This window comes from Cheilinus undulatus, linkage group 4, assembly GCF_018320785.1.
Source record: "Cheilinus undulatus linkage group 4, ASM1832078v1, whole genome shotgun sequence".
Classification (NCBI taxonomy): domain Eukaryota; kingdom Metazoa; phylum Chordata; class Actinopteri; order Labriformes; family Labridae; genus Cheilinus; species Cheilinus undulatus.
The window spans coordinates 36,540,045-36,558,215 of record NC_054868.1 but is presented as its reverse complement, the minus strand read 5'-3'; the positions used below and the strand labels follow the sequence as shown (position 1 = coordinate 36,558,215).

Below are 18,171 nucleotides of genomic sequence, written 5' to 3'. Positions count from 1 at the left end.
GACGATCACGTTCACCCTCAGCTGTTTTCATCGCATCGCAGTCTCAGAAGAAGATTTCATTCTGATGATATTAGTCTAAAATTGATATACAGTTTGTTAATAAGAGCATGCAGCCTTTCATTTAAAGGTGAGTAGACGTATTTTAGGAGATATGAGTATTATATGACACTACTAGTTTTACAAGAAGGCTGTTGTTTCTCAACCTAGCTAGATGCACTCTGTGTGTCTAACTGTAGCATCACTGAACACAGTTACAGTGCATGTAGTTCCGCTATACTCAAAATGAAAGACTTATGTGTTACTGTGGGTGAGCATAAAGTTTTATCATACTAAACTGATTACTAGCGTGCATACCATTCTCATACAAAGACACGTTTCTTCCTCTCATTGATGGTGATAAAATTTATCTTGTTATTCATGTATTATATAAAGACTCCTCCTTTCTATCCCCAGTTTTGCAGGATAGTGGAAAGATGAGACCTCTCAAAGACGCCCAGCTGGGTGCATTCACCTTCTTTGCATCAGCTCTGCCTCATGATGTCTGTGGGAGCAATGGCCTTCCTCTTACCCCCAACTCTATCAAAATCCTGGGACGTTTCCAGATCCTCAAGACTATTACTCACCCTAGACTCTGCCAATATGTAGACATTACAAGAGGAAAACACGGTATGACATTGTTTTGCCTTGTGAATATTCTCTCCAACAATGTCATCCTTCCTTTTGTGGGCTGATGACTGTAGGATTGCTTCTTCCGTTTTTCCTGATTTTAGTCTGTGTTTTAAAGATTGCACAAAGCTTTGCATTTAAAGTAGGGTGACCACTATTTGTTTTTCACAGCCCGTAACGATACAAATTATTTGTAGTTCATGAGACTGATAACTGATATTTGGAACCGATATACATTGATTTAGATGTATAAAATGTAGTAAATTTGGCAAAAGTCAAATTGCATTATCAAACAAATGAAGGAAAATAAATAACTTTGCCCAAGGTCTATCAGCACGAGGAATTGCACTAGCAAGGAACTTGTTATACTAGCAGGAAACAGGAACTGATGCCATATGCTCACTGTACAGGACCTTTGTTACACTGTGTAGAGTGAAATAAAGCCAGAGGGGAAGACACACTTTGTAGTGGAACCAAAGAAGTGCACTTTTTGTTAATTAATTGTATTGATTATTGGTCAAATAATATGCCGACACTGATAAAAATCAGTGAAATGCCAATCTTCAACCCCAATAACTGGTCAGGCTAATAAATGGTCGACCCCAAATTTAAAGGGGATTAATGCTTCTGTTTATGCCCAAAATTTTGAATGCTCCAACTCAATGCCACAAACCACAGTTTATTATTAATCAAGCATCAATCAGCTAAGACCAACCCTGTGTATCTGGGTGACAGTAGTGTCAGCCTGGTATTTTCTATACCTCACTTTTGTTCGTACAGGTACAGCACCAATTTAACCTTACTCTTTTCAGTGGATGTCATTAAATATTTGTGTAATCTGTGACAAATGTTTAGATTGCTTTGTTTTCTTCGTTCTCTACAGAACGGCTAATTGTTGTTGCTGAACACTATGAAAGCAGTTTGAATGATTTCCAAAAACAAGGAAAAACAGCCAGGTGAGACCATGATTTGCAAAATTATATACATCATAATAATAAGTATGTTATGAACTATTAGTTTTTTTCCTCTTTTCGCTTTACTGGTGATAAGTGACTGTCAAAACCTGCCATGTTATGGCCAGGGTCAGGTTTGCATAATAACAACAGTGCCAGGGAATACTTAATACTATAGTACTGATTATATAGATACATTCTGAACAATATTAAGAAGAGTTTCTACTTGACACTAAAAATGTTTTCTTGTAATAAATGTTTCAGCTCGGAGAAGGTCCTGCAAGTTGCCTATGAGGTTCTTGAAGGTCTAGACTTTATGAACAAACACGGCATGGTGCACAGAGCCCTCAGTGCGCACAATGTGCTCATGGACTGCAAGGTAAAAGGGAGTTGTGGAATGCATGAGTGTTACAGACTAAACTTATGTTTATTTTAAGATAGTAAAGAAATTGCCACAATGTGATGCTTTAATTTAAGAAGGATTTTTTTCTTCGTAGGGGAATGTCAAGCTGGCAAAATTCGGCCTTTATCACATGACTGATCATGGAGCTGATGTCGATTTTCCCATTGGGTATGTCTTTTTCTCCTTATTCTTCACAGAAAAAGGTCCATTAGTGCCTCTCTGGAACTTAACTGAGCTATGTGAGCTGCCAGTTCAGGGTTAAAGGCCCAGTTGTATCTGTTTGCTGTTATTCAAATCTAGAAAAGGTAATTGACCATAACATTGATGCATAATGGCCCATCATTTCATGGAAACCAAGTTCTGGGGGCATCAAAATAGCTTCCTGGTTGAAGAACTGAAACAAATTGTTGGACTTTTATCCTAATCCACAGGCCTTTGTGGTCTACAAAGTATCTTTGTGTAATATCCTTTTTGCAGATTGAAAAGACATGCCCGTGACTTTGAATAAAACATTGGAATAAAAAAATGTAATAAACGTAGCTGTCAAACAAATATAAAGGTTGGTGTTATGGGCAGCTGAACACATTTGAACAAATACAGAAATATTTGCTTTATTATCACTCTAGATAGACTTATTTTATAGTCTTGATAAACTTATTTCTAATATGAGACATAGCATTGAAGATGCAGACCCACCAATGTACATAAAACCTTTTAAAACTGTTAAAATAGCTTGGTTCTGTTATAATGAGCATTTTTATCTGCAACAAACATTATCAAAAGGCAATCAAAGTGCCCTGTTTATCTTATTTGTGATCCTGACCTCAGGTACCCTTCATACCTTGCTCCTGAGGTGATCGCTCAGGGCTCCTTCCACCCCAGTGACTCCTCTCATGATGAAGCTCCTCTGCCCTCAGGACCAAAGACTGACGTCTGGTCGCTTGGAGTTTTGCTCTTTGAATTGTGTGCAGTGAGTATTCTTTATTAACCTCTTAACACAAGAACAAGACATTCATGCAAGATTTTTGGAGCCTGAATCTACTCCATTTCAGATCATTTTCACCTTATTTCTGATGCTGTGACTCTTTCAGGGCAGACGACTGCTGCAGAATATTGATATAAGCGAGAGACTGAAATTCATTCTGACCTTGGGTAAGAAAAAAAATCTAATTACCTGAAGTACTCAGCCATATGCTCTTCAGCCCCATTAGACTTATGCTGATAAAATGTTTTGATTCTCAGGTTGCATGGACGACATTGTCACCGTCCTTGCCGAGGAACATGGTTGCCTGGATACCATTAAGGTGGACTCAAAAGATTCTGGTCTCATTCAGTAAAATACTTAATTTATGAGAAATTTCAATTGGTATCATTTTAGTGGGGAAAACTATTATAGATGTTCAAGTAGGGGCTTTTTACTGTTTTGAGAGGCCCTCCTATTATGATTTTTTTTGTGAGAAAATTATCATTGAGAGATGCAACCAAACAACCTTTTAATCTCAAGTTAAAGTTAAGACATCTCCTTGAATAAATTTTAGTCTTAGTGAGTTGTAGTTTCTGATTTTTACGGGGATGTATCCCACAATATCAATCAATCAATTTTTATACTGTCAATTCATAGCAAATCAGAATCAGCTTTATTGGCCAAGTCTGCTTACACAACAAGGAATTTGACATTGGTTAACTTTGCTCTCTTAACTTTGCTCTCTCTCTACACAAGCTCTTGTTGGTATTTTTTCTAGCATATCCGAGTACATGTGCATTGATAGTATGGTTGCTACAGGTGCGAGGATGCTGACTAGACATGATCAGAGTATAAAACAAGCAAGGATGTTGGCAGATTTACATTAGGTAGATATGATCATTTAAGGTAGCTGATTCGTGCCATGTGCATATGAGGTGAGGCATTTTACCACAGAGAGCATATCGGATATCTGCAAAAATTCAGTATTATGGATCCCTAGCTCCTTTTGGTCTTAAGTCTTCTCTGTCCCTTTTAGACAGTAAACAAACTGAAAATGTATGACAACTTTGTTGCTAAATCTAATTTGTTTTGCTTTTATTAACATAGACTAATTATTTATACATAAGGGTCACCCTCCACAGAACCATCTTGCATCACAATGTTTCTACACAGAAGCAACCAAAAACAGTTATGCATTCTTTTAAATCCTAAAAGGAGTTAAAGCAATATTTCCAGTTCCACAAAATAACTGTCAATACAAATGTATTCCTATTTAGTGAGTTAAAACTACTAATTCACATTCAAATGCAATGGATCACACAGTTCCAATTTAACTAAAACACTGGGATTTTATTTCTTTCTGTATGAAGCTAAGCAGTGAGTCTTTAGATGTATGCTGTACTTAATAAAGTTGATTTTTTACAGGAGCTGCCTGAGAATGTTCTGGAGTTGTTGAGGAAATGCTTGACCTTTCTTCCATCCAAAAGGTAAAAAGAAAGTCTGGTGGGGATCATATTAAGTTGGGGGACATAAGCCATTTAGTATAAAAACACATTAGACACACAGCTGTTGAAATACCTGCAGGCCAGAATAAACACTTTTGCCTGACAGTGCAGAAAAAATATTCATGACTTTAATAGTTAAATTTTTAGTAAAACACATTAGGTGAATTCTCTGTACTCTTTCAAGATAGAGGCTGGTTTTGCTTTTGTAAATATTTTTGTTAATGACTTTTATGTCTTTCTGTCTGTCCTCCAGGCCGACCCCTGCAGAGCTCTTAGGAGACCCTGTGTTCAACGGGGTCTCCTGCCTCTATACGCCTTTCCAGAAACCTGTTAATCTGTTCTCCTCTTCTCTTCGCTGTGCACATCTGGAGCTCCCAGAGGACATCAGCGACCTTTGTAAAGGTTTGCCCTGAGCTACACTTAACTGTGCACTTGGCCTAACACACATACTACAATTTTTTAAAGCTGGATTGATTATCCGTGACTTCAGTTAAGCATGCTGGCAACAGTATTTGTACAGCGCCTATAAAAATGATAAATCTCTTGGATGTTTTATTCTTTTATTGATTTTATAAATCTATCATGGAAAGTATAATTTGGCTTTTCTGACATAAAATGACAAGTTGTTTTCTACAAAATAATGTCAGTTAGATAAAAATATGTAATGTAAAATTAATGACTGTTTGGATAGGTGTCAATATGGCTTTCACATCTGGACTCTGCAATTTTACTCCGTTCTTCTTTGCAGAACTGCTCAAGCTTTCTCAGGTTGCACAGGCACAGGAACAGCCCTTTTCATTTTACCCTCTACCTTTATAGGCCTTCCAGGGCTGCTGAGAAGCATCCCCACAGGATGATGCTGCCACCACCATGCTTCACAGTGGGGATGATGAGTTAATGTTGATGTGCAGTGTTTGGTACCTTGTCTGATGGCCAAAAAGCACCATTTTAGCCTAATCTGACCAACAAACTTCCTTCCACTTACCCATGGAGAACTTTTGGCGAACTTTAGTTGAGATTTATTCTTAGTTTTCTTCAACAGTGGCTTTCTCTTTGCCATTTTCTCCCATAAAGCTTTGTCTGCTTGTTACTCCGTTAGAGTAGTCATAGGTGTTTTGGTGGCCTCTCTCAATAGTCTCCTTCTTGAACGTCCTCTCAGTTTTGTTAGGACGGCCTGATCTAGGCAGATTTACACATGTGCCATATTTTTTGATGGTGGATTTAACTGAATGCCAGCTGTGCACATGAATAACTGCATAACCCTCTTTTAAATATGTTTTATTAGATGATGATGATGACTATCTGTCAGAGCGAGCCATAGATGAGGTGTACCACCTGTGGTGTCTGGCTGGGGGAGACCTTGAAAAAGAGCTGACCAACAAGGAGATCATTCAGTCCAAACCTCCGATCTGCACACTGCCCAAGTACGTCATTGATATTTAAACAGTCTATTGATGGAATTTATGGTTTCAGTTAATTTTCGAAAGAGGTAAATGTCTTCTTCCCTGTCCTGTATTTTTTAGTTTTGTCCTGGAAGACGGAGAGACGTTTGGCCAGGGGAGGGATCGAAGTTTCTTGCTTGACGACACAACAGTGACGCTGTCTCTGTGCCAGCTGAGAAATGTAAGACTACCAACTTGACAGTAGACAGACATTTTGGTGTAAATGTATGAAGGGGCTCATAGGGCTGGGCTTTGGAGGTACCTTTCTATATTAAAACTTGCTGAAATGTTCTTCCTGCTCATAAGGGAACTCCTTTCTGACAGTTGTATATTAACTAAGGGGAAAAAACCTCATAGAACTCTCTGTGTTAACCTTTTTTATTGATTTGTCATCACAGTGACTGATTACATGGTGTTTCATAAAAGTGATCTTGCTTTTGAACATGGTTAAAATAGTTTCAAAATAATTTCTACAAATATTACCTTCATATTGAATCCAGAGAATGTTTTTAAGCTTCTATGTGTCTTTCAGAGACTGAAAGATGTCGCAGGAGAAGCCTATTACCCTCTTCTGGAAGACGAGTAAGCAATCTCACTCTCCTCTCCTTTCCCCTCCCCTGTCACTATTTTTCACATCACCCCATCATTTATTTTGGCCTTGGTAATGTCATCCTGCCTTTACGTCCCCTCCCTCCTTTAGACAGTCAAATCTGCCTCAGTCCAACAGCAGCAACGAGCTGTCGTCCACCGTCAAGCTGCCGCTCATCATCCGTGAGAGAGACACCGAGTACCAACTCATCCGCATCATCCTCTTTGACAGGCTGCTCAAGGTCTGTGCTCTGTACACATTCATACTCGCACATGAAGGGACAGACTCTAAACACACAGAGGATGCTGCACATGAGCATGTCTGTCCATAATAGACCAAGTGCCTACAGAAGTCAGAGCTCGATGATTTTCATAGTGGCCCCTGTAACCATTATTATTTAAACAGGATATTGTTATTGACTTTGAACAATATGCTCTCATGTTTATGCTTTGTTGTCAGGCCTATCCTTACAAAAAGAACCTCGTGTGGAAAGAGGCGAGAGTAGATATCCCTCCTCTTGTTCGAGGACTGGCATGGGCTGCACTGCTGGGCATTGAGGTATATGAAAAAATGTAAACCTTAACAGTTTGTTGTTTTTGTTTTCACATTAAATGCATCTATTGAGTGCAGTTTATGGCCTCTTGTATTTTAATGTTACCCTCCTGTACATCCGTCGTTGCAACAACAAACACATTGGGGAAAAAGTACACTTCCCTTCCATCCTTGCTCCACAGAGAACATAAAAGGTCACATTTAAAAAAAATCTAATTTAGTGACTATTATTACATTGAAACACAGAGCTATACTATATGGACAAAAGTCTTTGGCCACCTGACCATCACACCATCAGGGACTGTAATGACATTACATTCAAATACATGCACTTTAATATGGAGGTAGACCCCCTTTTACAGCTGTAACAGCCTCCGCTCTTCTTGGAAGGCTTTCCACAAGCAACATTGCCCCCATTCATTTAGAAGAGCATTTATGAGACCAGGCATTGTTATTGGACGAGAAGGCATGGCTCACAATCTCTGTTCCAGTTCAGCCCAAAGGTACTTGACCCCTGACCTCAACCCCATCAAGTTCTTCCACAAAAAAATCATCAAACCATGTCTTTATAGTCCTTGGTTTCTGCACAATCATGGTGGAAAGGAAAACGGCCCCAAACTGTTTCCACAAAATTAGAAGCATAGCATTGTTTATAATGTCTTGGTATCATGAAGCATTCACTGGAGATAATGGGCCTAACCCTAATCCTAAAAAACAGCCTCATGGCATTATCCCTCCTCCACCAAACCCCCTCCTCCTTCACAGTTGGCACAATGTAGTCAGACAGGTAACTTCTTCCTGGCATCTGCCAAACCCAGACTCACCCATCTGACAGCCAAACAGAGAAGCATGATTCATCACTCCACAGAACATGTTTCCACTGCTCCGAGGTCCAGTGCCGGTCTGCTTTACACCACTCTACTAACGCTTGGCATTGGGTTTGGTGATGTGAGGCTTGCGTGCAGCTGCTGGGCCATGGAAACCATTCCATGAAGCTCCCACTTTACAATATTTATGCTTACATTAATGCCAGTGGAAGTTCAGAACTTGTCAGCTATGAAATCAGCGGAGCATTTGTGACGTTTACATACCATTCGCCTTAGTGGTCATTGACCCCGCTCTTTGATTTTATGTGGTCTTCTGCTTTGTGGCTGAGTTGCTGTTGTTCCTAAACGCTTCCACTTTCTAATAACATCACTTACATTGACTTTGGAATATCCAGCAGGGATGAAATTTCACAACCTGTCGTATTGCAAAGCTGGCATCCATCACAGTACCACGCTTGATGTCACTCTTCAGAATGACCCAATTCATATCACAGCGGATTGCAAATGGAGACTGCCTGACTATGTGCTTGATTTTATTCACCTCTGTTAACAGATCTGATTGAAACACATAAACTCAGTAATAAATGGGGGTTGCCAAATACTTTTGTCCATATAGTGTATATTTTATCAAAGCCCCCAAACCATCATAGCAGTCTTTCTGTGTTCTTCATTTCCAGTCCTGAAACCATTTTCTTCTTCTGTATGCACTATTAATGCATTTAGAACCAGAGTTGGTCCTGCTGGCCAAATATGCGGGCACATATATGGATGCTGACCCTGGATTTACAATACTCAAAATGTACAGACTAACACGTTGCAATACTCGACTTAGAAAGACAACAGGTTCAAACAGTACCACAAGATCTTAATGTCACTTCACACAATAAAGCAGGATAGCATTTGCTGCACTCTAGGCCAGGAGGCTGAAATTACATAAATGAAAAGGTAGATATCCTCCGACTTAGCATATATTATTTATTTATTTATTTATTTATCCTTTATTTTAGCAGGGGAAAACCCACTGAGACCAAGGTCTCTTTTCCAGGGGTGCCCTGCATATGGTTAAAGACCTCATGCACAATCTGACCTGAGAAAAAAATACAGTATAAAGTATGCTATAAGAGGATGTGCTGACAACTTTTAAACCATTTTACCCCTCATCTTCCTTTTTCTTTTTTCTTCTTCTTTTTAATTCAGCAACTCATTTGCATTTTTTTAATTGTAGGCTGTGAAAGTGGTGAAACAGAGTAGTTTTTTAAGATTCTTTTGTTTTGTTTTGTTGGATTAAGGGCTGTTAAACTATTAGATTTTATTATTGTGATTAGTCAGAGAATTTCTTTGGTTAATTATGGTTCAAAACTCTACTTTTTAGCATTTCTAAAAGTTTTGTCTCAATTTGGATTTTTGTATTGTCCTAAGCAAATGGAACCTGACTTCCTGTTTGGATATAGACCTGCTTTTGTTTTGAAAGAAAAAGAACAGAAAAATAACTTGTTATGGATCTTTAAGGAAATAAGGGAATGGTTAAAAGGTTTCATATCACAGGATGCAGATGACTTTGACTTGTCCACTGAGGTGACTGAGTGTTTTTAAAGTGAGACAAGACGTTAAGGAGCAGTGGTGGACTTGTATAGTTCCTTTCATCCTGGTATTATTGGGTGCATGTCTCCTTCCAGTCTCTCTCCATGTTTCCTGTCCCTCTTAGCTGTCCTATCAAATAAACTAAAACTACTCTATGCAGGCCTTTGGGTATGAAAATACATGTACAGCATCTGTAGAAAGAAAGAAATAGGAAGAAATAAGTCTAAATTCCTTAACCTGCTGTCAAAGATAAGCAGAGTACTTAACATTACAGACAGTATTTTGTGTTCAAACTTTTATTTTTTTCTTACTCACAGGGTGACATTCAAGCCAAATATGAGAGCATCGACAAAGACACTCCCATTCCAACAGACAGACAGGTACAGTGTTTTAACTCCAACGGAAAAATGTTCTCACTTTTTAAATGGAGTCCAGCTTCATTCCTTTGATTTTTGTTTTTGCTTTGGGTGTATGTTCGCAGATTGAAGTGGACATCCCACGCTGTCACCAGTACGACGAGCTGCTGTCGTCTCCTCAGGGTCACATCAAGTTCAGACGGGTGCTGAAAGCCTGGGTGGTCTCACACCCTGAGCTGGTCTACTGGCAGGGTAGGACTCCTGTTAATTACCATTCCTGTCTCATTTGATGCTTCTGTTTTTACTCATCATTTTTGGTAAAATGACAGTATTACTCACTGTACTTTACATGACTGTACACTAGATGGTGCTCTTGTCCCATCTTTTTGCCCTCAACCAGAACTAGGCAACACAATACAGTAAATGCCTATAATGATTCTTTCATTGTTCTAGGTCTGGATTCCCTTTGTGCCCCTTTCCTCTATTTGAACTTTAACAATGAAGGTAACAGATTTCATTCTTACCCTTGTTCTGTCAATGCTGAGTCATTTGTCTTTCACTTTTTTGGCTTCCTTTCATACTTGTGTCATTCTCTTCACAGCCTTGGCTTATGCCTGCATGTCTGCCTTCATTCCCAAATATTTGTACAACTTCTTCCTGAAGGACAACTCTCACGTCATTCAAGGTGAGACACACTGGAGGAGAACAACTGTTGCTCTGTACAGTGATGAAATATTGAAATCTAGGACCTTCAGCTTTTCATTTTCTCCTACTGTAATAAATATAATACCATCTGTTGATTTTTCAGCAACTGTAGTCTACTGGCTCTGCAAGTCAAATAATAGCATTAAACATGGTCAAAGCATAAACAAATTATCATCAGCTGCCACAAAGCACAAGGCTGTCAGCTTAGTGTTGATTAAATTTTGGCTCCATGTTGTTCCTAAACGGTGAAAACTAATTTCAGTGGCTCTTAATGGAGTTTGCAGCTGAGTCACATCATTTAGAGATAGGAAAACAAATGAAACAACAAAAGCCTGCAGAGAAATGTCGCAAGTGATTTCTATGTGACTGATAAACAGCTACACATTACACCTCTTGAACTCTGCAGCAACACTGCTATTATTTTTTCTTTCTGCTGCTAGATACCCCAGAGAGCTAGTTAATGTTTATCTGTCTGGTCAGAATAGCAATATAAAGCGACAAAAAGTCTGACTGTCCATTGTCTCTGTGCAGTGGCAGCAACGCCTACATGTTATGTAAAAAGCTGATAGAACAAATCACCTAAGATATCTGTTAAATTTAGCCCTCCTAGCATTAGTGAACGTCATTCCTGATGGCAGAAGTCTAAACTCTGCAGGGAGGTGAGGCTCTCATAGGAGAGTTTCTTTACCGTTAAATCATGCAGTGTTTACATAAGGTGTTTTTACTGTGTATTTCTGGGACAGCGACTAAACAAAGACACCGGTATTTACGCCCTGAGACATTAATATGAATACTGCAGTGGCCTGATATAATGTGTCCCTGTCTGTCAATTCACAGTGCTGTGCACCTGCGCTTGGTTGGCTGATTTTTGCATCTCAGATTCAGATTTAGACAACTTTATTTATCCCAGAAGGGCAGTTTGGTTTTACAGTCTACCAAGTCTTATTAAAAGAAGATAAGACAAACCACACAAACAGTCTCTGCAGCATTTGGACAATCATATTCACATGTCAGTGCAAACAGAAAAACTGATGCGAAGGTCACCAAAGGAAAAATAATCAATATATAAATGAAAAAACAAACAAGCACCATCTGAATTGCATTAAAATGAGATAAAGACATACATGAGCCTTAAGTTACTAACAGTGCATTGACCATAAATCAGTTACAACTGTCAGCATTGAGCAGCCTGATAGCGATAGGAACTAAGGAGTTTGAGTGTCTGTTAGTTTTCCTCAGAGGGACAAGATAGCGCCATCCAAAGGGTGCAGAGAAAAGTCAGATTTGAGTGCATGGTCAGGCTGAGCTATTATTCCTTTGGCTTTCTGGACCACAGGTTCCTCTCACATGGGGAGAGCTCAAGTCTTTCACCTGAACTCAAATGATCTTGGAGCAGATTTTGACAACGTGATTTAGACTGCTTCTGTTTGCAAACTCGTTTTCACCTCTGCTACTAGCTGTGAAGGAGGCACAGAGGTGGATCACCTGATCCCACCTCTGCACAGTTCATAGTGAAGGTAGAGCGTCGCAGGGAAGTAAATACCACAGCTTTGAAACACCACTGCAAATCAGGCAGAGCCAAGAAAAGTGAAGGAATGACACAACAAGTTTAAAAAAAAATACAGTATATAAATACATAACTGGACATGGCAGATAGACTGTTTCATATATCCATTGCTACATTCATCTGGGAAATCAAAGCATTTGGGAAGGGTAGCGACTTTTTAAAAAGTTTTCTGAAGGTGACTGGACAAACGTTCAAGAACTGCTGATCAGTGACAAGACATGTGAGGCAGTAGACATGCACAACTCCAGTGCTAACCTCAGCCATTCAGGTTAAATTTTGCTGTAGTATTTTAACAGCGGAGCTTATCTGGGGCTAAAATTCATGCCAAAGCCTATCAGAAGATGTGCAAAAAATCTCCTTTGCTAAGGGAGGCTTTTGATGTGTTTCTTTGTTTTTGGTTTAATAAAGAAATGTTGAGGTCTGATTGAACTGCCGGTTTACTACAGCTAAATCCACACTAATTGCTACCAGCTTACAGTAACACCCCCCCCCCCGGCGCTGCATCTATGTCTGAGCTAACTGCTTCACAAGCAAACATTGTTTACAGGTTTGCAGTTAAACTAAACCACACCCAAAGTTGCTGCCTCATTCTCCTCAAATGATGCTGATTGATTGGTTGCTGATAGAATTGCCCAATCATAATCATCAAATCTGGCTAATACGTCTGCTTTGCAAAGTCATTAAAAAAATCAACAGATTATCTAGATTTTCATTTTGATTTTCCAAAAATGTGATTTATCCGTGAAATTGGCTTATCTTCCAGGCCTTCCATACCAATAATTATTTTTCATAACTTTGTTTTGTGTAATACGAACATCTTATGTTTGACCATGAAAACAGACAAGTGTGTGTTCAACCCGTCCCCTCTTCTGTCCGGTAAAAGTTATTTGAGTGTACTTTTATTTGATTTAGCAGTTGGGTATACAGGATGCCAGCATTAAATTGATTTCACACTGATACATACTGGCGTCTAATATCTGTTCATGCCACATTTATTGGCATTGTCCAGTGTCTGTCGACAGGGCTGATATCAGCTGATACGGATGTTAAACACATACATCGGTGCATCCTTGATTTGGCCTGTTTGTCTCCTTTTGATCTCACAGAAAAAGAAAGATAGACTTAAAATTTCAACTTATTCTCATTACTTCTTTCAGAGTATGTGCCAAATAGTTTAGAAAATTTATCTAAGACACCAGTTCCTCCTTAACAACAAATAGCATCCAAAATTTCTCAGATTTTTAAATCACAACATGATGTTTTTAACGGATAATGGGGAAGTTTTAAGTTGCCATTGACTTTTAGCCTCATATTTCTAGGCGCACATCTGCAAATGTCTACAAAACCCACTTTTGGTACCCAACCAGTCAGGTTAGGATTGAGGATCTATAAGATTTATGTTACAGATTAGTTCACAAAATCTTCCCTTTTTCAAAGTTTCTGTACATTGACTTATTGTGTAGAACTTTTGCATTTTTTTCTGTTGACCTTAGTATTTTCACTTCCTCAAGCTTCTTTGCCCTAAAGCTACAGACTGTCAGACCTTTTGCCCTTTTGCCTGTTTCAGAGTACTTGACTGTCTTCTCCCAAATGATCGCCTTCCATGACCCTGAGCTCAGCAACCATCTGAATGAGATTGGCTTCATCCCAGACGTAAGTTACAACTCAGTTAAGAGCACAAGTCCTCTGAAACACTTAAAATAAATACAGAAGTGGAGGACTTTTAGGAAAACTTCTTCTATGGGAAATGTACCTTAATGTGAAGTCTAAGGTAATAAGAAAGAATTGTGGTTTGTAGCAGGGCACCAGGGGCAAAGAAAATCACCAACCATACATCACTTAATATATCTCTGACACTGACATTTTTTGTTCCACATCCTCCTTCCCAGGATTTGTAGTGAGGGTCAAGTTCTCCCTATAGTCCACTGCTGATGATTTATACAGCGACTAATGTCTGCTAGGCACACTTAATGATTGTCCTCTGCCAGGCTTACCTTATTTCTCTTACTCCGTGCCACCTCCTCCTGCCCTTCACTCTCCTCTTCACAGCTCGGCTCTGACAGTGACAAGGTTAAAGCCTGCTCTGTCTCTCTGGGGTTTCAGTTAGTGCACTGATGAATGTGTGTCACCTGTGGAGTAGCCTGTGGGACATTACCCAATGGAAAGTAGGGTTTTTATCACAGAAGAGTCATGGAGTTAAGCCTCTTCCTCCATTTCCTTCTCCTCCTTGCTGTTTTGGATGCAGCTGCTCCTTTCTTGAAGCGGTGAAAGTGGAGCACAACATTGTTCTCTTAGATTAGCAATAATAATTTCAAGTGTGCAGGAAAGCTAGAAAAAATTACCTGTGTACGGAAGACTTAAAAGTAAAAGCATCAATACTTTTTATACTTTGTTTCCTGTTATCATAGTCACATTTCAGTTGTTTTCACAAGGTCTCAACATGTGACATTATCTCAGGACAAGAACTCTGGTTTCCCATGAGTTAAATCTACCAGATCTAGAGAACACAACTAAAATGGTCTGTTATTATGGGAAAAACAGCATTGATATACTGAGATAAATACACTTAGTGCAAAAAGTGAAGAAATTTGTGTTTGGTAGATTATTTCTTTGTTGTAACAATGCTTCTTGGCAATTAATCTTATACCGTTGGAAAGCCTGTTTATTTCCCTTTTAAATGGTACCACATTTATAAGGAACAAGCATTTGTGGGATGAGCAGCAGAGTGGAGTATGTGGCTTGCACTCATGAGAATTTGCCAAATCTTCTCTGCCAATGCCAAACCACTTACTCTTCTGTTGCTTTTGACTCTTGTTTTGAGCTTCTGCTACCCCCCAGCTTTGGCCCTGCAACTGTGGTCAGTAAGTGTCTGCTCAAGGAAACGACATGCCACTGGCCCGTGCAATATGGCAACTTCAAGCTTGTGTTCTGCAAAACCAAGTTACACCATTATTTTGAGTGAGCCCTTGTACCATCTCTAAACTGAAGGTCAGGTTCCATATAATGGGGGATGTCAGAGACAGGCTGTGAAGTGGGCATCCCAAGAAGAACATTTCCCCACCCTACTTTGAAACTGTATGTTTAATTGTAATTTATTAGTTTATTTAACAGGGGCCATGCAAAACAAAACTGTGAAGTCTAGCTATAAAGCTAATTTTTATCTGTGGTCCCTGGGCAGGAGATGTAGAAGAATATACAGAACAAATGATAAAAACAAACATACTGGCATTCAAAACAATTCTTACTCAACAACAGTCTATAACTAAAAAACAGACATTCAAAATTACATTTCATTGTCTCTAAGATTGATGCATTCAGAGAATTGATCAGTGATCACATGATTGTTTTTCCTTGAGCCATGATTTCAGTTTATTTTTAAAAACATTGAGGCTTGTACAGTCTCTGATATGGGTAGGAATTGAGTTCCACTTTTCTGCTGCTCTGAAAATGCAGACTGTCCAAATGCAGTTCTCCTAAGTTTAGCTGAACAGTCTCCTCTTGCTGATGCCCTGGTCTCCCTAAGATTGTTCCTGCAGAGTAACAAACGTTTTTAAAGTGGTGGTGGGGCCTGATCATGAATTAATTTATACATCCGACACATATCTGCATAACAAGGAAAACTGTCAAAGGCCATTAAGTTATATTTCTTAATGATGTTACAGTAGTGGTAGTTTCTTAGTTTTTTATCCAGAGTTTGTAGAGAGTGTATAATGGTTTTAGAGTGGTTGCTCCAGCCTGAGACCAGCTTGTGACACAGTAAGATAAATTAGAAAAAGTCACTGAGTGCATGAATAGTTCAGCAGCGGCCAAATGTTGTCTTCTACATACTAGCAGTCAAGGTTTGCTGAAAGATATGGCCAACGGCCCAGACAACCTGGAACAGACTGCATACAGTCAATCTCTCATAGAGCTGCCGTGAGGCCTGCCATGACTGCCTATCACTGTCAGGCCTAGTAGCGCTGGTGTCTGCAACACGTGCACTGGAACTTGAACATGTGGAGGAATGTTATGTTCAGTGATGAGTCCAGGTTCTGCCCACAGCAGTTGGATCATAGGGTCAAAATGTGGAGAAGATGCGGAGAACGCTGAGCTGATTGCTGCATCGATAAAATAACATCTTTTGGTGGAGGCAGTGTGATGGTGTGGGGTGGCATCTCCCTCACTGGCCAAAAGAAAGGCTTGTCATCATTGGAGGCAATCTCAATGCAGAGAGATATGGAGATGAGGTTCTGCAACCAATGGCAATCCCATATCTCCACAGTCTGGGACCAAACTCTATTGTCCAAGATGACGCCCCCACAGAGCGGGGTTTATCAGAGACTACCTCCAGAATCTGGGAATGGAGAGGATGGAATGTCCTGCCAGCAGTCCTGACTTCAACCCCACTGAACTCTTGTGGGATCAGCTTGGATATGCTGTTTGTGCCAGAGTGACCAACACAACCACTTTGGATGATGCGAGAAATGCTGGTTGAAGAACGGGATGCCATCCTACAGCAATGTGTGACCAGGCAGGCAAGGAACCCGTTTGGCATTGGCAGAGAAGATTTGGCAAATTCTCATTGGTGCAGCCCACATACTCTGCTCTGCTGCTCATCCCACAAATGCATGTTCCTTACAAATGTGGCTCAGTTTAAAAGGGAAATAAACAGACCTTCCAGGGGTATAAGATTTATTGCCAAGAAGCATTGTTATAACAAAGAAATAATCTACAAAACACAAATTTCCTTACTTTTTGTTCTAAATTTATGTTGAGATCTCAAGAAAACAACCAAAATAACTCATGGTAGGAAATAAAAAGGAGTAAATTGTATAGATGCATGCCTACTCAGGGCTTCCATAGTTGTGCACCAGTAGTTGTTTATATATTTTCAACACCTTATCTTGAACAGATGTGCAGCTGAGATCCTTACAGTATCTCACTCATCTGTTGTTCACACTTGGCATGCTTACATGATACTGTTTTAACACTGACTGCATGTACAGTGCTACCAGCAATGACTTGCCTTTCAAAGGAGGCTTTGTAAACCTCTTTTCATCATTGGGCCAGGATAATATTGGAACAAAGGTTGTTGATTCAGCTTTCATACTTGATGTCAATCCCAGTAATTAGACTTTACAGTCCATAAATCCCCTTTTTTCCGTGAACTTCAGAGAAGACTCTGAATGCTTGTTTTACTCAGGCAATAAATCTATCCATCCCAAAAGACCAAATGTCACTGCAGCATGAAATGAATTTGATTTCCTATTTTCACATACCAAAACATGCCTAGTTTAGTGCCATTTGTCTGTCAGAATAAGACAGATCTTTTGAAAGCTTTCAGGAATCTCTGCAGCAGTGATGGTGTTCAAAGGCTAGAGGCAGAGATTCAGCCTGTATGTGGCCGCTGGTTTAACTCAGGCCACTCTTAATTTGACCACATCTCCTCTCCTGGGTTGGCCATTTACACCTACACTAATCCAATCTGGCCAGGCTCTCAGTCCTGCTGCTGCTGAGCAGCTGAAATTGAGGCAGGGACTCTCAGTGCAGTGGCTCACTTTCCTGTCTGCTCAACACTCTTAGGTTCATAAGAGGTCTACTGGAAAAGTCGCCAGCCTGGTAACAATTAGCAGTCAATTAAGAAGCCGAGTTAAGCTCCAGCTCTCCTGCACCTTACACCGCTGAATTACAAAGAGCCCCGGCCACTTTGTCCAGTGATTAGCAGGTGTTATAGCAGGTGGTTAATGGTGGAGTCTGTGAGTGTTAGTATGCTATGGAGAGTGCAGTCTTTAATTTCAATTTCCCTGCATTTCCCCTGTGGGAGCCTGTGGAATAGAGGGAGTGAACTAGAGAAGAAAGAGGGATAGATGACAGATCGGTATAATGAGATTCATTGTTAGCTTTCTCCCTGTTGACTAATAACCAGACTCAGCAGTTTGTTCTTTATTGCCATTCGTCGTTTTTCACAGGCCATAGAGATGTGCAGTCATTTATGCTTTTGCTTTTCTTAAAGACAGAACTCTCTGTAGGGCTCTTAGGAATATGTGTATACTTACTGAAAATTATATACACATGAATGCTG

At 39.8% G+C, this 18,171-nt stretch overlaps 1 protein-coding gene across 1 annotated transcript in view; it reads left to right on the top strand.

The window, feature by feature from the left end:
* Positions 1 to 12: 12 nt before the first annotated feature.
* tbck (TBC1 domain containing kinase) overlaps positions 13 to 18,171 on the top strand; it is a 97,878-nt gene continuing 79,719 nt past the window's right edge. The window contains exons 1-20 of the mRNA XM_041785922.1: positions 13 to 127; positions 454 to 666; positions 1,550 to 1,622; positions 1,884 to 1,998; positions 2,117 to 2,190; positions 2,851 to 2,992; positions 3,114 to 3,174; positions 3,265 to 3,326; positions 4,412 to 4,473; positions 4,745 to 4,893; positions 5,777 to 5,915; positions 6,015 to 6,114; positions 6,466 to 6,515; positions 6,634 to 6,763; positions 6,982 to 7,080; positions 9,800 to 9,862; positions 9,964 to 10,090; positions 10,292 to 10,342; positions 10,440 to 10,523; positions 13,678 to 13,763. Of these exons, the coding sequence (XP_041641856.1) occupies positions 474 to 666; positions 1,550 to 1,622; positions 1,884 to 1,998; positions 2,117 to 2,190; positions 2,851 to 2,992; positions 3,114 to 3,174; positions 3,265 to 3,326; positions 4,412 to 4,473; positions 4,745 to 4,893; positions 5,777 to 5,915; positions 6,015 to 6,114; positions 6,466 to 6,515; positions 6,634 to 6,763; positions 6,982 to 7,080; positions 9,800 to 9,862; positions 9,964 to 10,090; positions 10,292 to 10,342; positions 10,440 to 10,523; positions 13,678 to 13,763 (1,860 nt within the window). The 5' untranslated portion in view covers positions 13 to 127; positions 454 to 473. The remainder of the gene's footprint in view (positions 128 to 453; positions 667 to 1,549; positions 1,623 to 1,883; positions 1,999 to 2,116; positions 2,191 to 2,850; positions 2,993 to 3,113; positions 3,175 to 3,264; positions 3,327 to 4,411; positions 4,474 to 4,744; positions 4,894 to 5,776; positions 5,916 to 6,014; positions 6,115 to 6,465; positions 6,516 to 6,633; positions 6,764 to 6,981; positions 7,081 to 9,799; positions 9,863 to 9,963; positions 10,091 to 10,291; positions 10,343 to 10,439; positions 10,524 to 13,677; positions 13,764 to 18,171) is intronic.